Source organism: Nomascus leucogenys, chromosome 21 (assembly GCF_006542625.1).
Source record: "Nomascus leucogenys isolate Asia chromosome 21, Asia_NLE_v1, whole genome shotgun sequence".
NCBI lineage: Eukaryota > Metazoa > Chordata > Mammalia > Primates > Hylobatidae > Nomascus > Nomascus leucogenys.
The window spans coordinates 45,829,881-45,845,840 of record NC_044401.1 but is presented as its reverse complement, the minus strand read 5'-3'; the positions used below and the strand labels follow the sequence as shown (position 1 = coordinate 45,845,840).

At 44.1% G+C, this 15,960-nt stretch overlaps 1 protein-coding gene across 1 annotated transcript in view; it reads left to right on the top strand.

Annotated features, from left to right (window-relative positions):
* SLC12A8 (solute carrier family 12 member 8) overlaps positions 1-15,960 on the top strand; it is a 134,716-nt gene that overhangs the window by 465 nt on the left and 118,291 nt on the right. Inside the window, exon 2 of the mRNA XM_030801979.1 lies at positions 863-958. Coding sequence (XP_030657839.1) covers positions 908-958 — 51 coding nt within the window. The 5' untranslated portion in view covers positions 863-907. The remainder of the gene's footprint in view (positions 1-862; positions 959-15,960) is intronic.

Here is a 15,960-nt window from a genome sequence, read left to right as displayed (position 1 = left end):
CCAGCCTTCCCAGCTTCCCACTGGGCTAACCCTGCTCCCCCAACCCTCCACTCAGTGCTCCGGGCGCCTTCCCTCCTCGCCAGCGCTGGCTGCTGTCCTTAGTCGCCTTCTTCCCAGGACGATCAGCTCTACCCCTCCCCCTTGCTCTCTTCCTCCCCCTTCCTCCTTCTTCCAAAGGATCCTGAGCCCCGTCTACCTTGCAGCACTGTGCTGGGGAGAGGTGCCACACAGATCAAGGGGACAAACTCCCTCCTCCCCTCAAGGAAAGCCAGGTCCAGCGCGAAGGGGAGGGTGCCTGGGGTGGGTTGAGGAGCTGCCCTAGTCCTGTCCAGCCTTTTCTCACCCACCCTCTTCACTCTGCTACCCTTCTCCGGCCCTGCTCCAGAAGGGCCCCAAAACAGCCTCCTCATGGCACCTCTCCCCTCTGCTGAGGGCGCACCTACATTCACTCACCACCTGCAGCCAGGTTTAGTGCGTCATGATGCCCTCCTCCTGGAGAGAGGGCTTCACGAGGCACTTGAAAGTGGGAGAGGAGTGTGACTCTGTGTCCTCAGGGGCTGGGCAGCCGGGCAGCTGGCTCTGACCCTCACATATTTAAGGAGCTCAGGGAAGGAGAGAGCTGGGAGTGCCTGAGGCTCTAAGGCAGCAAGGTTTGAGCACAGGTGGGCTCTGAAGGACCAGCGGGATCTACTTGGGTACCAAAAAGGTAACCTGGCCAAGTTTCTAGATGAGGTAGACAAGGTTTCTTCCTCAGCCAGGGCCTCGCCTGGTAGTTTGAACAATTCTAGTAGAGGGAAAGGATGGACAACAAGGGGAGAGGAGAGGAGGAGCCAGCCTGACCAAGGATGCTGTTGCCTTCCAGAGCAGTCTCCCTGTCCAGATCACCAGGATCCCTGTTTGCTGGAGAATGACCCAGATGTCCCAGGTGCAGGAGCTCTTCCATGAGGCAGCCCAGCAGGTAGGCTCAGGATGTGCCAGGGTCTGTGATGGAGGCCTGTGAGCACGGGGATCCCCAGACAGTGGGCTGGATGCAAACATTACAGTGCACCCTTTAAATGTAATTAACTCCAAAGTCTATTTTGGTCATCCAGTTTAATGAGAAAATATTATAGCCAAAATATTATAGCCATTATTAACTGTTCATACACAGAAAACCTTTGGCATTATTTGTGGTGGATTTTGAATCCTGGGATCCCCCACAACTCCAAACTCCATCCTGAGAGGTCTTCCACGGACAGTCACAGTGAGGACTCAGATAATATGAACTCATTTTAATTCTGAATCAAACCAATGTAAGAAGGTAAATTTATTTCTGAAAAAACTCTTATGTTCTGAAGCCAAAAGGATTTCTGGATGCCCTGGTGTTTGCTGTTTTTTTGTTTTTTTTTTTTTTTTTTTTTCTTTATCTTCTCCCTGCTGAGCATTAGTTACATGCGTTCTGTAGATAAGGAATTGAAGTGGCTCTACCCAGAAATGGAGAGCTGATCCCTTAAGAAATAATAATAATAATAAACCATACTAAGGTGTTTATCCAGAAACTATGTGCACCCAGGGTCTTTGCCATCCATGATCACTCAGCATGAAGTTTTCACCATCCCTTGGGCTTTTCTGTCCTGCTTTCTAGAGAGGGGCAGGAGGGTTTCCCAGCCTTATAACAGGGGAACAATCCCCACCAGAGGGGAGAGAACCAACATGAACAAGAAATCCAGATAGAAAATGTGAGGCCCAGCAATTCCCAAAGGAGAGACAAATAAGACATTCTGGGATCTCCCCTGTGATAGCATCTGTTCCTCTCTCCCCTGTTTAAAACCTTCAGTGTCTCCTCATGTGCACCACTAAGGGCTCAAACTCTTCAGCCTCAGCCCTACACAGTCTGACCCCATCTGAGTCTCAAGTCGAGTTCCCCACATCTTCTTCCTGCCACACCTTCCAGCAGAACCACACCATTCCCCAGAGCTTATATCTTTCCCTTGATCTTTGCTGATGCTTCTTATCAACAATTTGTCACTGAAACCTTCACCCAAGTATTTAAGAGGTATTTAAGTATTTAAATTGGTATTTAAATGGACAGTAAATTTTAGTTGATTGGCCACATGAACAAACAACAGAAAACTACAATGCAAGTTAAATTGTCATAAGTACCCTAAGAGAGAGTTGATTTCTAAAATGTGATGGATACAATGACCTCTGTGTTGCCTCCTTCTCCCTTAATATCTAAACATTGAAGGATTGGACACGGCCCAATGCCCAATTTTAAGGCCTTTGGTGTTCATGATTTAGAAATCCATCCTTTCCTTCTCTCTCCCTCCCCTGCACTGTCTTGTTAAAGGTACCATTTCTTGATTGGATGATTCATACTCTCCTAACTTCTTTTTCCACATTGCTACTTAAGTGATTCTTTTATGAAGCATACATCTGTGTATTTGACCCCTCTGTTTAAATTCCTTCAATAGCTTCTCACTGCCTTCAGAATTCAGCTCAGACTCCTCATCTTGGCCCCCAGGGCCCTCTGTGATGGTTAACTCACCCCTCCTGTTCCATAGCATCCTGCGTCACTGCACTTACCATGTCGCATTGAAATGAGCTATTTCTTTTCTGTCTCCCTTAAAGCTGGCTGTGAACTTAAATTCAGGGGCATGTCTTATTTATTTTTGTATCCCCAATACCTGGCATAGTGTGTTGTGTATAGAAGATGCCCCATCAGTGTTGGTTCTACTGAACTGAACTCACCTGGCTAGGAATTGGGTGAGTTGCCATTTGCATTAAGTCTTAAAGTAATGGTGGCAGTGGAACATATGGTGGACTTGGGAAGCATATTCCAGGTGGGAGGGTGAGAAAATGATAATAGCTACCAATTAGTGGGCACTTACTGTATACTGAGCACTTAATATGCATTACCTCATTTATCTCCACTACAACACTCTGAAGTTGATATGATTATTTTGGTTTGACACCAGAAGAACTGTAGCACTGTAAAGCCAGGCACGTTTGATGCCAAGTCTCAAGCTTTCATCCTTTTTGCTATGTGCCTCCTGCTCCAAATGGTATAAGCAAAGCCACCCAGATGGCAAATTAAGGACCTCTGCGGGGGAACAGAAAGTAAGTTAGGTGGTTAAAATGCTGGAAGCTGAACTCTAGGAGTGGCTGGCCCTCAAGAAATTTCCTGTGAACCTTTGAACAATTTTATTCCAGTCTTGGGGATCAGAAATTCTGCTGGGAGCTTTGGGGCCTGCAGAACACAAGATTAGGAGGCAGTGCCCAGTGGGAAGACAGGCTAGTGGGTGTCATGCCACCTTCAGTCTTGACCTGCTCTTCTCTTGGTCATGGTGATTAGAAAGTAGCTCACAGAAAGTTTGGCAAGGGTGGGGACACTTGGAAGTTAGGTGGAGGGTGAATGAATGGACTCTTGGTTTGGCTTTAATCATTTTAGGACCAGATAGGGTAGCTCTCTCTCTCTCTCTCTTTCTTTCTCTCTCTCTCTCTCTCTGTGTGTGTGTGTGTGTGTGTAGATTGGTCAGTAATAAGTGAGCCAGCTGGGAAGGATCTGTAGATCTGAGTGTTAATGGTGTGGTGGTCGAGGGTGCATGTGCTGCCTGGGTCAAGTCCTGGCTCTAATACTTTGGAACCTTGAACAAGTTTCGTAACCTCACTAAGCCTCCATTTCCTCACCTACAAAATGACTGCCCAGTGATTGAAACTATCATAGAGAATGAAGACAATCAAAAGAGATAATTTGTGTAAATATTTGGTATAGTGCTTGGTTCCTGGTCAGCATTCAGCTTATATTATATAAATGGCTAATAATAAAACTAAGGTGGGGAGTATGTATTTAATCCAGGGGGTAGTGGTATAAATGAGCAGAAGGATCCATTGGCAAATAAATGCATGACTCAGCACAGCTGAGTCAGGCAGAAGACCTAAGGCAGGAGTCTCAAACCCAGAATCATACCTTGGGCCAACATCAGACTGTGGGACATTGTTCCGGACAACCTGCTGGGTGGGCAGTCTGTTGAAGATGATGGGTGCTTTCTAGGCCTGGGTGAGTCTGGAGTGGTTTGGGAATGTTAGTGTGTGTTTGGAGACCCACCGAACTGCTGGCAGGCCAAGTCTTGTTCCAGGGGCCTCCGTCTGGAGGCACTTTGAGTGCTTTGGTGGTAGACTCAAACCTGGGTTCTGGGTTTCCCATTCTGACTGTGCCGCTGGACAGGCTGGGCCCTTGGGCAAGTTACCCACTGGCTCCCAGTCTATTTCTACAATTATGTGATGGGGTGAGTGGACCTGATTCTCAGGGTTTTTATGAGATTAAAGGAGATGCCATATGTGGAAGGGTCTGGGCCAGTGCCTCTCACATGACAAGCACTAAGTAAAATGCTCATTTGATGATTGGATGAAGCCGACTGCACACGGAAACCCAGCGGAGTAGGCTGTGAAACTTGGGGCTTGAAAACTAAGAAAGAAACAGCCGGTGCAGAGGGAGGTGAACAGGAGGCTAATGAGCAATGATTGGGTGCTTGTCTGTGCCAGGTACTGGACAGACAGGACTGTGACGATGTGGGTGTTTCAGGAAGACTGAGTTGGCAGGAGGAAGCAGGTAGCCTGAGACAAAAACAGATGGCAAGCTGACAAGCTGTGTGGAGGTCTGAAGTCCAGCGGAATCTCATGCTCTTAGCATCAAGAATAGGGAGAAAACTCGGTTTCATTTACCAGGTGTTTATTGAATGACAGTTCTTGCCAGGATCCCCAGCTCCTGCTGGAGATACTAAAACAAATACAAAAACAACAGCAATCTCCTAGTTCTTATGGAATAAGAAGTGCCTCCAGCTAGCCTGAGGCTTTTGTCTTCCTTCTCTCAAGGTGGGAGGGTCTCAATAGGAACTTAAAAGGGAAGCTGGCCTGAGAATAAGTCACCAAAAACCAATATAACTAGTACACCGGATTCATGCTTTTCTGCATTCTGCTTTACCACAGAGACTTGAAGTATAGCACTGGTGGGTCCATGTGGACCCTTTTCTAGGAGGTCTGCAGGCCAAAGTCTGGCTAATTATTCTAGAAAAAACCCGCTGCAGGCCGTGGAAGTAGGCTCCCCATCAGAACCATGGTGTCTTGCCCAAGCGCAGGAGGAGGAGTTTCCGGGTCGCTGAGGCCTGCCTGGGTTCTGACTCTGCTCCCTGTCTTCTTGTACAACGTCCCAGCTCTTTCCCTGCTGTGTCCTCTCCTCTCCTAGGTTTGTATCTGTGTCCTCACCAAATCTTATGTTTAATTGTAATCCCCAGTGTTGGAGGTAGGGCCTGGTGGGAGATGATTGGATCCTGGGGGTGGTTTCTCATGAATGGTTTAGCACCATTCCCTCGATGCTGTTCTGATAGTGAGTGAGTTCTCATGAAATCTGGTTGTTTGAAAGTGTGCAGCACCTCCCAGGACCTCTTGCTCCTGCTCTGGCCACGTAAGATGCCTGCCTCCCCTTTGCCTTCCACCGTGACTGAAAGTTTCCTGAGGCCTCCCTGGAAGCAGAAGCTTCTGTGCTTCCCGTACAGCCTGTGGAACCATGAGCCAATTAAACCTCTTTTCTTTATAAGTTACCCAGTCTCAGGTATTTCTTTATAGCAATGCAAGTACAGACTAATACACACTTTCCCTCTGTCTTTTCCTCTTCAATTAGATGGCTTACCTGAGTTAGCTTGGCACGGTAAGATAGAGCCTGGTCAAGTTTTGGGGCAATGGTGAATAGGGAAGTGGCACCGGCAAGAGAGGCAGATAGAAACAGAACCAAACAATCAAGACACGGAGGAGTCCTTAGAGATCCTCTGGCCTAGTCCCTTTGCTTGTCGTGTCAAGAAGAAAGCCCAGAGACTTGAGTTACAGCAGTAGTGGGTCCAGGAGGACGTAAATGTTGAATGACTGGCCCAGAGCAAGGTTAGAAGGCGGAACCAGGTTAGAAGCAATGCTACTGGCCCCAGAGCACAGCCCTGAGTTGACCCTGACACATCCAATTGTGAGTATGGGTGTCAGGCTTCACTCCAAAAGCTTGGCTCTTATTTTCTGAGTGCTCATTAGCCAGTGTATGGTTAAGAACTGGCTTTTATTTTTACTATGCATTTTTCAGGGCTGTTTTAGCATCTTTAAAAAGCCAATATGCAAAGTGAGCCTCGGCAACCACGTGCCAGGCAATAGCGTATTGCTTTATTAGTAGATGTAAAAAAATGAATGCGGCTGAGAAGGAAGGAAAAGGGAACTTCAGACAAGATGGTCTTGATAGCCCCTCTTTTTTTTCTTTATGCATATTTATATCTCTTGAAGCTCCTCTTTTTACGATGAGGACACTGGGGCCCAAATGGTTGGGTGGAAGAGCAGGGCTCAATTCTGGGATTCCTAGGGCCATGACCCCCTCACTATCCCAGGTTTTGTAGGGCATGAAGCATATACCATTTTTATGGACTCTCTAGTAAAAAGGATACAAATTGCAAATAGAAAATTTGGCATAATCTTTGGAAGGTACCAAATGCCAAGTGATGCATCCTAAGGCTTAAGCTGTTAGCTTCACCATAAAACCACCTCTGGTCAATGGACAGAAGCAACTTTAAAGGCAGCAGAAGACAAGAGGCTTATGCTCTTGGAGCTAGAGAGAAGTAATGGCAGATCCTGTTCTCAGGATTGAGATGCGGCAGAAGCGTTTCATATGCACACTGACATCCTTTCCTCTCTTTCTCCTCTGTCATTCCCCCTTTCCACTTTATAGCCCTGTTGGTTACTTTGCCTGAAAATGACAACTGGGCCCAAATGCTGCATATTTGTAAAAAATAGAGTGGGGACATTTTCTGGATAAAAATGTCCCACCTAGAAACTGGAGTGAAAGTGTTCTTCACTGAAATGAGTTAGGCAGGGTTCTGTGACTCATTTGTACTTGCCATATTTTAACTTATAGAGGTGAGAACATGCAGAGATCAATGCCACTGAAAGAAGATTTTTGTTACTTACCTTGCTTGAGAAGAGAGAATACACTATGCCACGCAGGGTCACAGGGGAAGCACCAGGGATGCTCAGGGGGCTGAAGACAGGAGTGAGGGGAATGTCCAGTCCAAAGCCTTTATTGGGATTTCTGCAGGAGAGGAAAGGCAGGGCATGGTGGACAGCTTAGGACTGGCAGTTTGAACAATTCTAGTGGGCTCTGGGTTATAGGAGTAGCCTCTGGTTGTCAGGTGCCTGGCTCTGGGATGATTTGGGTCAGGAGAAATCTTGGCTCGGTGTGTGAGTTAGATGAGAAGGTGGTCTTTGGAGTATGTATAGACTCAGCATTGGTTGTTTTGCTTAAGAAAGGTGTGTTCATGGCTAAGCCTTTTGCTGTCTCTGAGAATTGGCTAGGTTTGAGAGGGTCAGTCTTTCCTAGGCCAGCAAGATTTTAAAACATTTTTAAGTTGATATGCAATAATTATACATATTTATGGGGTACATGTGATATTTTGGTACATATATACAATGTGTAATGATCAAATCAGGGTAATTGGAGTATCCATCACCTCAAACATTTATCATTTCTTTGTTTTAGGAGCATTTCAAATCTTCTCCTCTAGCTATTTTGAAACATACAGTAAGTTATTGTTAACCATAGTTACCCTTCTTTGCTGTAGAACACTAGAAGTTACTTTTTTTTATCTAACTATACAGTTATACCCATTAACCAACCTCTCTTCATCCCCCCAATCCCCTTCCCACCCTCTGATAACCATCATTCTACTATTTTTTTTTTTTTTTTTGAGACGGAGTCTCGCTCTGTCGCCCAGGCTGGAGTGCAGTGGCGCAATCTCGGCTCACTGCAAGCTCCGCCTCCCGGGTTCACGCCATTCTCCTGCCTCAGCCTCTCGGAGTAGCTGGGACTACAGGCGCCCGCCACCACGCCTGGCTAATTTTTTTGTATTTTTAGTAGAAACGGGATTTCACCGTGGTCTCGATCTGTCGACCTCGTGATCCGCCTGCCTCGGCCTCCCAAAGTGCTGGGATTACAAGCGTGAGCCACCGCGCCCGGCCCATTCTACTATTTAGCTTGATGAAGTCAACTGTTTTAGCTCCCATGGGTGAGAGCATGTGATATCTGTCTTTCTGTGCCTGGTTAATTTCACTTAACCTAATGACCTCCAGTTCCATCCATGTTGCTGCACATGACGGGATTTCATTCATTTTTATGGCTAAATAGTTTTCCATTGTATACATTTACCACATTTTCTTTATCCATTCATCTGTTGATGGACACTTAGGTTGACTCCTTTTGCTATTGTGAATAGGGCTGCAATAAACATGGGTGTGCAGGCATCCCTTTGATATACTCATTTCCTTTCCTTTGGATAAGTACCCACAGTGGGATTGCTGGATCATATGGTAGTTCTATTTTTAATTTTTAATGAGCTTCCATATTGTTTTCTATAATGCCTGTAATAATTTACATTTTCACCAACAATGCACAACGGTTCTCTTTTCTTCAAAGCCCCATAAACACTTGTTATTTCACATTTTTTGGATAATAATCATTCTAACAGGTGTGAGGTGGTATCTCATTGTGGTTTTGATTTGCATTTCCCTGATAATTAGTGCTGTTGAGCATTTTTTCATGTGCCTGTTGGCCATTTGTATGTCTTCTTTAGAGGAATGTCTATTTAGGTGTTTTGCCCACTTTTTAATGGGATTAGTCATTTTATGCTGTCTAGTTGTTTGAGTTCCTTGTATGTTCTGGATATTAGTCCCTTGTTGCATGAATATCTTGCAAATATTTTATCCCATTCTACAGGTTGTCTTTTCACTCTACTGTTTCCTTTGCTGTGCAGAAACTTTTTAGATCAATATAACCCCATTTGTCTATTTTTGTTTCTGTTGCCTGTGCTTTTGAAATCTTAGCCATAAAACCTTTTCCCAGACCAATGTCCCAAAGCATGCCCCGTATGTTTTCTTCTAGCAGTTTTATAGTTTGGGTGTTACATTTATGTCTTTAATCCATTTTGTGTTGCTTTTTGTATAGGTTGAGAGATGGGGGTCTAGCCTCCTGGGTTCAAGCGATTCTCCTGCCTCAGCCTCCTGAGTAGCTGGGATTACAGGCGCCTGCCACCACGCTTGGCTAATTTTTGTGTTTGTAGTAGAGACGGGGTTTCACCATGTTGGGCGGGCTGGTCTCGAACTCCTGACCTCAGGTGATCCGCCCACCTTGGCCTCCCAAAGTACTGGGATTACAGGCGTGAGCCACTGTGCCCAGCTTCTCATTAATAATTCTAACCATGGGATGTCTTTCCATTTGTTTGTGTCCTCTTTAATTTATTTCATCAGTGTTTTGTAGTTCCCATTGTAGAGGTTTTTCATGTCCTTGGTCAGCAAGATTTTTAAGTTGTCATAACATCATTAGATACAGATTTTTTTTTTTTTTAAACATGGTTAATACATTCCGCCTAGCTACGAATAGAGGGACTAGGTAACTTCAAACCTTCTTACTGCCTTAAGGTAAATTTCATCCATGGTTAGATATAGACAAAATACTGCACTTGCCATCATTTAATCGTCTGGGGTTTGCAAGGGAAGCCTAGATGCTATGGTAATGCCTCTGAAGTACTATTCTTGTAATTTGAACAAGGTGCCATTAGGTGGTGCTTTTACTGTGGCCGCCTGGCCTGATTGAACACCCTGGCTTCCTGTAGGGGAGAGTAACTGAGTTTTAGCTTACCTTTTCATTCATTTTATACTTTCTCTGACCAAAATGTATCTCTTCAGAATAACAGTTAAAACATTAGATAGTTCTGTATTCATAGAACATTATCAATTAATTGTAGTAGGATTAAGAGAAATACACATATGGCCGGGCGCGGTGGCTCACGCCAGTAATCCCAGCACTTTGGGAGGCCGAGGCGAGCAGATCACCTCAAGTCAGGAGTTCGAGACTAGCCTGGCCACCATGGCGAAACACCGTCTCTACAAAAATACAAAAAAATTTAGCCGGGTGTGATGGCAGGTGCCTGTAATCCCAGCTACTCAGGAGGCTAAGGTGGGAGAATCACTTAAACCCGGGAGGCGGAGGTTGCAGTGAGCCGAGATCAAACCACTGCACTCCATCCTGGGTGACAGAGCGAGACTCCATCTCAAAAAAAAATTAAATTAAAAAGAAATACACATACTTCAGTATAATTCAATTCAGTATCTCTTTTTGCTCTTCAATAATTATCAAGTGTAATTTAATCTAATTCCTAAATTTTTTCTTTCCGAATTTTAACACCTTAATCAAAGGGTGGGTGTGCTTGACATGAAAAGTCTTTAGAGTTGGTACCTATTTAAGCTTTGATGCTTCTTTTTTTTTTTTTTTTTTTTTTTTCAGTCATGGCTTACTGCAGCCTCAACCTCCTGGGCCTGAGTAGCTGGGACCACAGGTGCATGCCACCATGCCTGGCTATTTTAAAAATATTTTGTAGAGGCAGGGTTTTGCCATTTTGCCCAGGCTGGTCTCGAACTCTTGGGCTCAAGCAATCCTCCCACGGGCCTCCCAAAGTACTGGGATTACAGGTATCAGCCACCTCACCTGGCTTTGATGCATTTCTAATACAATAATGCTTTAACATTTACCACTGCTTGGGAGAAAGGTCCTATTTACATTCCCTTTGTTTTTTTGTTTTTAGAGACAAGGTCTCACTCTGTTGCCCAGGTTGGAGTGCAGTGATGTGATCATAGCTCACTGCAGCCTTAAACTCCTGGGACTCAAGGGATCCTCCCACCTCAGCCTCCCAAGTAGCTAGGACCACAGCACATGCCACCATGTCTGGCAAATTTTTAAATTTTTTGTAGAGATGAGGTCTCACTGTGTTTCCCAGGCTGGTGATGAACTCCTTGCCTGGCCTCAAGTGATCTTCCTGCCTCAGCCTCTGAAAGCACTGGGATTACAAATGTGAGCCACTGTGTCCAGCCTGTTTGTTTTTGATTTGTTGAGTGAATGAATGTCTTCTTCCCCACATGAACAGCCAGAAAGAAAGAAAAAAGGGTAGTGTGGTAAAAACCACTCACCTGTGTAAAAATTCTAGCATGTTCTTTTCCCAGTCTGCAGATATCCTGTAAATCACATCCATGGTCACTGTCCCTGGTTACAGGCTTTAGGGGCTTACTGATTAACTTGAGGCAATGGTGGCCAAGCAACCGTCACTAAGCCAAAAATAGTTGTGTTCCTGCTCTACCATGAGTCGCAGCGTTCATAGAATTTAACTTAAAACAGAAAGCCATGACTCCTTTTAAGTCACTTTCCTTTTCAGTTTAGGTAGTTATTAGTAAAGAATAACACAAAGCAAAAACAAATTTAAAAACTTAAAGATACACAAAAAATTTTGAGGTAGGCGTTGATTTTACAAAAGGATTCACCATCTTTGGTATTCCATGTATTCAATACATTTTAAAATGTGGTTGAAATTACAGGAATCTTTTGGTGAATTCATCAGCTGAATAAAATGACATATAGCCATAAACGGTATCCCTAACGCTAGGTCAGCCAAAAAACCCATTCTGTTTTTAAAATATTTCTAATAATGTGGTAATTTTTTCTTTAAACATGAAATAAGTTAGTTTTTGTTGTTGTTGTTGTTTTTCTTTGAGACAGAGTCTCGCTCTGTCCCCAGCTGGAGTACAGTGTCATGATCATGGCTCACTGGAGGCTTAACCTCCCAGGCTCGGATGATCCTCCCACCTCAGCCTCCTAAATAGCTAGGACCACAAGGGCACACCACCATGCCTAGCTTATTTTTTGTATTTTTAGTAGAGATGGGGTTTCGCCATGTTCCCAGGCTGGTCTCAAACTCCTGGACTCAAGTGATCCACCTGCCTGGGCCTCCCAAACTGCTGGGATTACTGGTGTGAGCCACCGTGGCTGGTCTAGGGTTTTTATCATAGAAGTACTACATGCATGAAGTGAGAAGGATTCACACAATACGGCATGACATGAAATGAAAAGCCTTCCTTCCCTCTTCCTTCACTTCTATTCCCCAGTGGCAGTCATTGCTAATGGCTTCTGGTTTTCATGTCTTCTAATTGTTCTCACTGTAACTTTAAATAATATCCTTATACCTCAGTTTCTTAGGTTACCAATTTGTTGTCATTTTACTTCTCACTTCCCATATGAAAAATAGGACATTGGCACGTATACACTTCCTTCCATTTCTCTCATTTCATTTCCATTTTTAAATAGTTGCTTTATTATTTTTACATTGTCAAGGTTTATACCATATTTTCTGTAACTGTATTTTCACTTTTATTATAGTTGGTTATAAAAATTTATTTTATTTCATTATTTTTTTGAGACAAAATCTTGCTCTGTCACCCAGGCTGGAGTGCAGTGGCGTGAGCATAGTTCACTGCAGCCATGAACTCCTGCGCTCAAGCGATCCTCCCACCTCTGCCTCCCAAGTAGCTGGGACTACAGGCATGTGCCACCATACCTGGCCTTTTTTTTTTCTTCTTCTAGAGAAGGGGTCTGATTATGTTGCCCAGGCTGGTCTCGAACTCCTGGCTTCAAGTGGCCCTCCTGCCTTGGCTTCCTAAAGTGTTGGAATTACAGGCATGAGCCACTGCCCCAGGCCTACCATCTTAACTATTTTTATGTGTAGAGTTCAATGGTATTAAATACATTCATAATGTTTTGCAACCTATTTATTTATTTTGACAAAATTTTACACTTACAGAAAAGTTGTAATAATACAATAAAAAACCCCACATACTCTTGACTCAGTTGATTCGGATTGACCACTTGTTGACACTTTGCCTTTTTGCTTTATCATTAGACCATTCTCTCTCTATATATGTATATATTTTCTCTAAACCATATAAAAGCAATTTGCAGACATCATGTCCTTTTATCCATAAATACTTCAGTGTCTATTTCCTAAGAACAAGAATGTTTTTTTACCTAACCACAGTATCTTTTTCAGGATCAGGACATTTAACATAGAAAAATCCTATTGTCAGCTGGGCATGGTGGCTCACGCCTGTAATCCCAGCAGTTTGGGAGGCCCAGGCAGGCGGATCACTTGAGTCCAGGAGTCTGAGACCAGCCTGGGAACATGGCGAAACCCCATCTCTACTAAAAATACAAAAAATAAGCTGGGCATGGTGGTGTGCCCTTGTGGTCCTCGCTATTTAGGAGGCTGAGGTGGGAGGATCATCCGAGCCTGGGAAGTTAAGCCTCCAGTGAGCCATCACTGGGTGGATCACGAGGTCAGGAGATCGAGACCATCCTGGTTAACACGGTGAAACCCCGTCTCTACTAAAAATACAAAACAATTAGCTGGGCGTGGTGGCGTGTGCCTGTAGTCTCAGCTACTGGGGAGGCTGAGGCAGGAGAATGGCGTGAACTCGAGAGGTGGAGCTTGCAGTGAGCCAAGATCACACCACTGCACTCCAGCCTGGGCGACAAAGCGAGACTCCATCTCAAAAAAAAAAAAAAAAAAAAAAAACCTATTGTCTAATCTATAGCTCTACATTAAAATTTTGCCAGTTATCCCACTAGCATCCCCCAGCTTCTCCCCAACACCTCCTTCCAGGATCCAATCCAGGATCATACATGACCCTTAGTTGTGATAATTTCTCTTTATTTTATTTTATTTTATTTTATTTTATTTGAGACAGAGTTTCACTCTTCTTGCCCAGGCTGGAGTTCAGTGGTGAGATCTCGGCTCACTGCAACCTCTGCCTCCCAGGTTCAAGCAATGCTTCTGCCTCAGCCTCCAAAATAGCTGGGATTACAGGCGTCCACCACCACACCCAGCTAATTTTTGTATTTTTAGTAGAGATGGGGTTTCACCATATTGGCCAGGCTGGTTTCGAACTCCTGACCTCAGGTGATCACCCACCTCGGCCTCCCAAAGTGCTGGAATTACAGGTGTGAGCCACTGCACCTGGCCAGTTGTGATAATCTCTTTAGTCTCTTTTAATCTGGAATAGTCCCTTGGCCTTTCTTTGTCTTTTATGACCTTGACTTTTTTTTTTTTTTTTTTAAGGACACATGTTGGTTATTTTGTAGACTGTCCTCAGGTTTTCTTATTTTTGTTTTGTTGTATTTTATAGGCAGAATTGGGGATGATGTCCCTCAGTTTGGGGCATGATCTGTCACAGGTAGATTTAGGTTTTCTATTTTTGGCAGGAACACCATAGCAGTGATGCCATGCTCTTCCCAGGACATCACAGTAGGAGCTACAAGATTTCCATTTGTCCCGTTATTGGTGATGTTAACTTTGGCTGTTTATTTAAGGTGGTGTCCACTAGGTTAATCCCCTCTAAAGTTACTAATTTCTCTTTGTAGTTAATAAGTAATTTGTAGATGCTTTGAGACTACAGAAATACCCTGTTCCCCATTAATCCTTCACTCACTAGCATTAGCATCCATTGATGATTCTTGGCAGAACTGGCTATTGCTGTGATGGCTGCAAAATGGTGATTTTCTAACCCCATAATTCCTTCCACATGGATCAGTTGGTTTTCCACTGTAAGGAAGGGCTTTCTCTTCTTGCTGCCACACGGGAATGATACCTTTGAAGGGCCATATCAACATAAAAGGGGATATATTTGGCACTACAGCAATTCCAGTTGCTTTTCCAGCCCTCAGCCTCCAGGTCCACTCAGTGACAATGAGCGGAAATAGATATATTATGATTAGTCATGGCCAGGTGGGGTGGCTCACACCTGTAATCCCACCACTCTGTGGGGCTGAGGCAGGAGGATCACTTGAGCCCAGGAGTTTGAGACCAGCCTGGGCAACAGTGCAAAACTCTGTCTCTACAAAACATAGAAAAATTAGCTGGGCATGGTGATGCACACCTGTAATCCCACATACTCAGGAGGCTGAGGCAGGAGGATTGCTTCAGCCTGGAAAGTTGAGGCTGCAGTGAGCCGTGATCATGCCACTGTACTCCAGCCTGGGTGACAGAGCAAGACCCTGTCTCAAAGAAAAAAAATTGGTTAATTTATTTATTTATGTCTGTATGGACTCAGATTCTTATTCTACTCCTTGAATATTCCATTGCTATTATTTACTTTCAGGACCAAATTGTGCCAGATTTGGCTAGTGGGAGCCCCTTCAAGTGGCTCTTGTGTCCTTTTGACACATCCTTGTCATTTTTTTCTTTTTAGCACTTCCCTACTTTCTGGTACAAGATATTCCAGACTCATTTTGTACATTCTCTGCCCTAGCCTTGAATTAGCAAATTCTGCAAGGAGCCCTGGTTCCTTAAAGGGAAGAATGATATTTAGAAATCAAGATCTGGGTGCTAGGTATGTTCATTGCCACTGGGATGTCTTGGCTTATAGCCACTTTTTTTGTTTGTTTGTTTGAGACAAGGTCTCCTCTGTAGCCCAGGCTGGAGTGCAACAGCATGACCGTAGCTCACTGTGACCTTGAATTCCCAGGCTCAAGCAATCCTCTTGCCTCACCCTCCTATGTAGCTAGGACTACAGGCATGCACCACCACACCTGCCTACTTTTTTAATTTTTTGTACAGGTGTGGTCTCACTATGTTGCTCAGGCTGGTCTTAAACACCTGGCCTCAAGCAATTATCCAGCCTCTGTCTCCCAAAGTGCTGGGATTACAGGTGTGAGCCACTATGCCTGGCCTTATAGACACTTTTAGTGGGCAGAGGGAAGGGATGTAAATATAAATATGTACATTGATCTATCTAGGTCTCTATATATTAAAAACCATAAATTCATACTAATACGTCTAACTCCAGTTCCTCAGTATGGGGGTTATTCTTCTCTTCTTTCCTTAGTTGGAATTCCTTCTCCAACCAGGAGAAACTTGACTCTTATTCAATATATTTTGTTATTTGCTTATAATTCACAGAAAGCAGATTTAGAATTGGTAATTCATACTCCTACAAATACCCAAATTTTCTATATGGCATTTAATATTAATTGCAGTTATTTTTGTTTTAGAATGTGATGCATAGTCAAAGTACTGTGTTCAT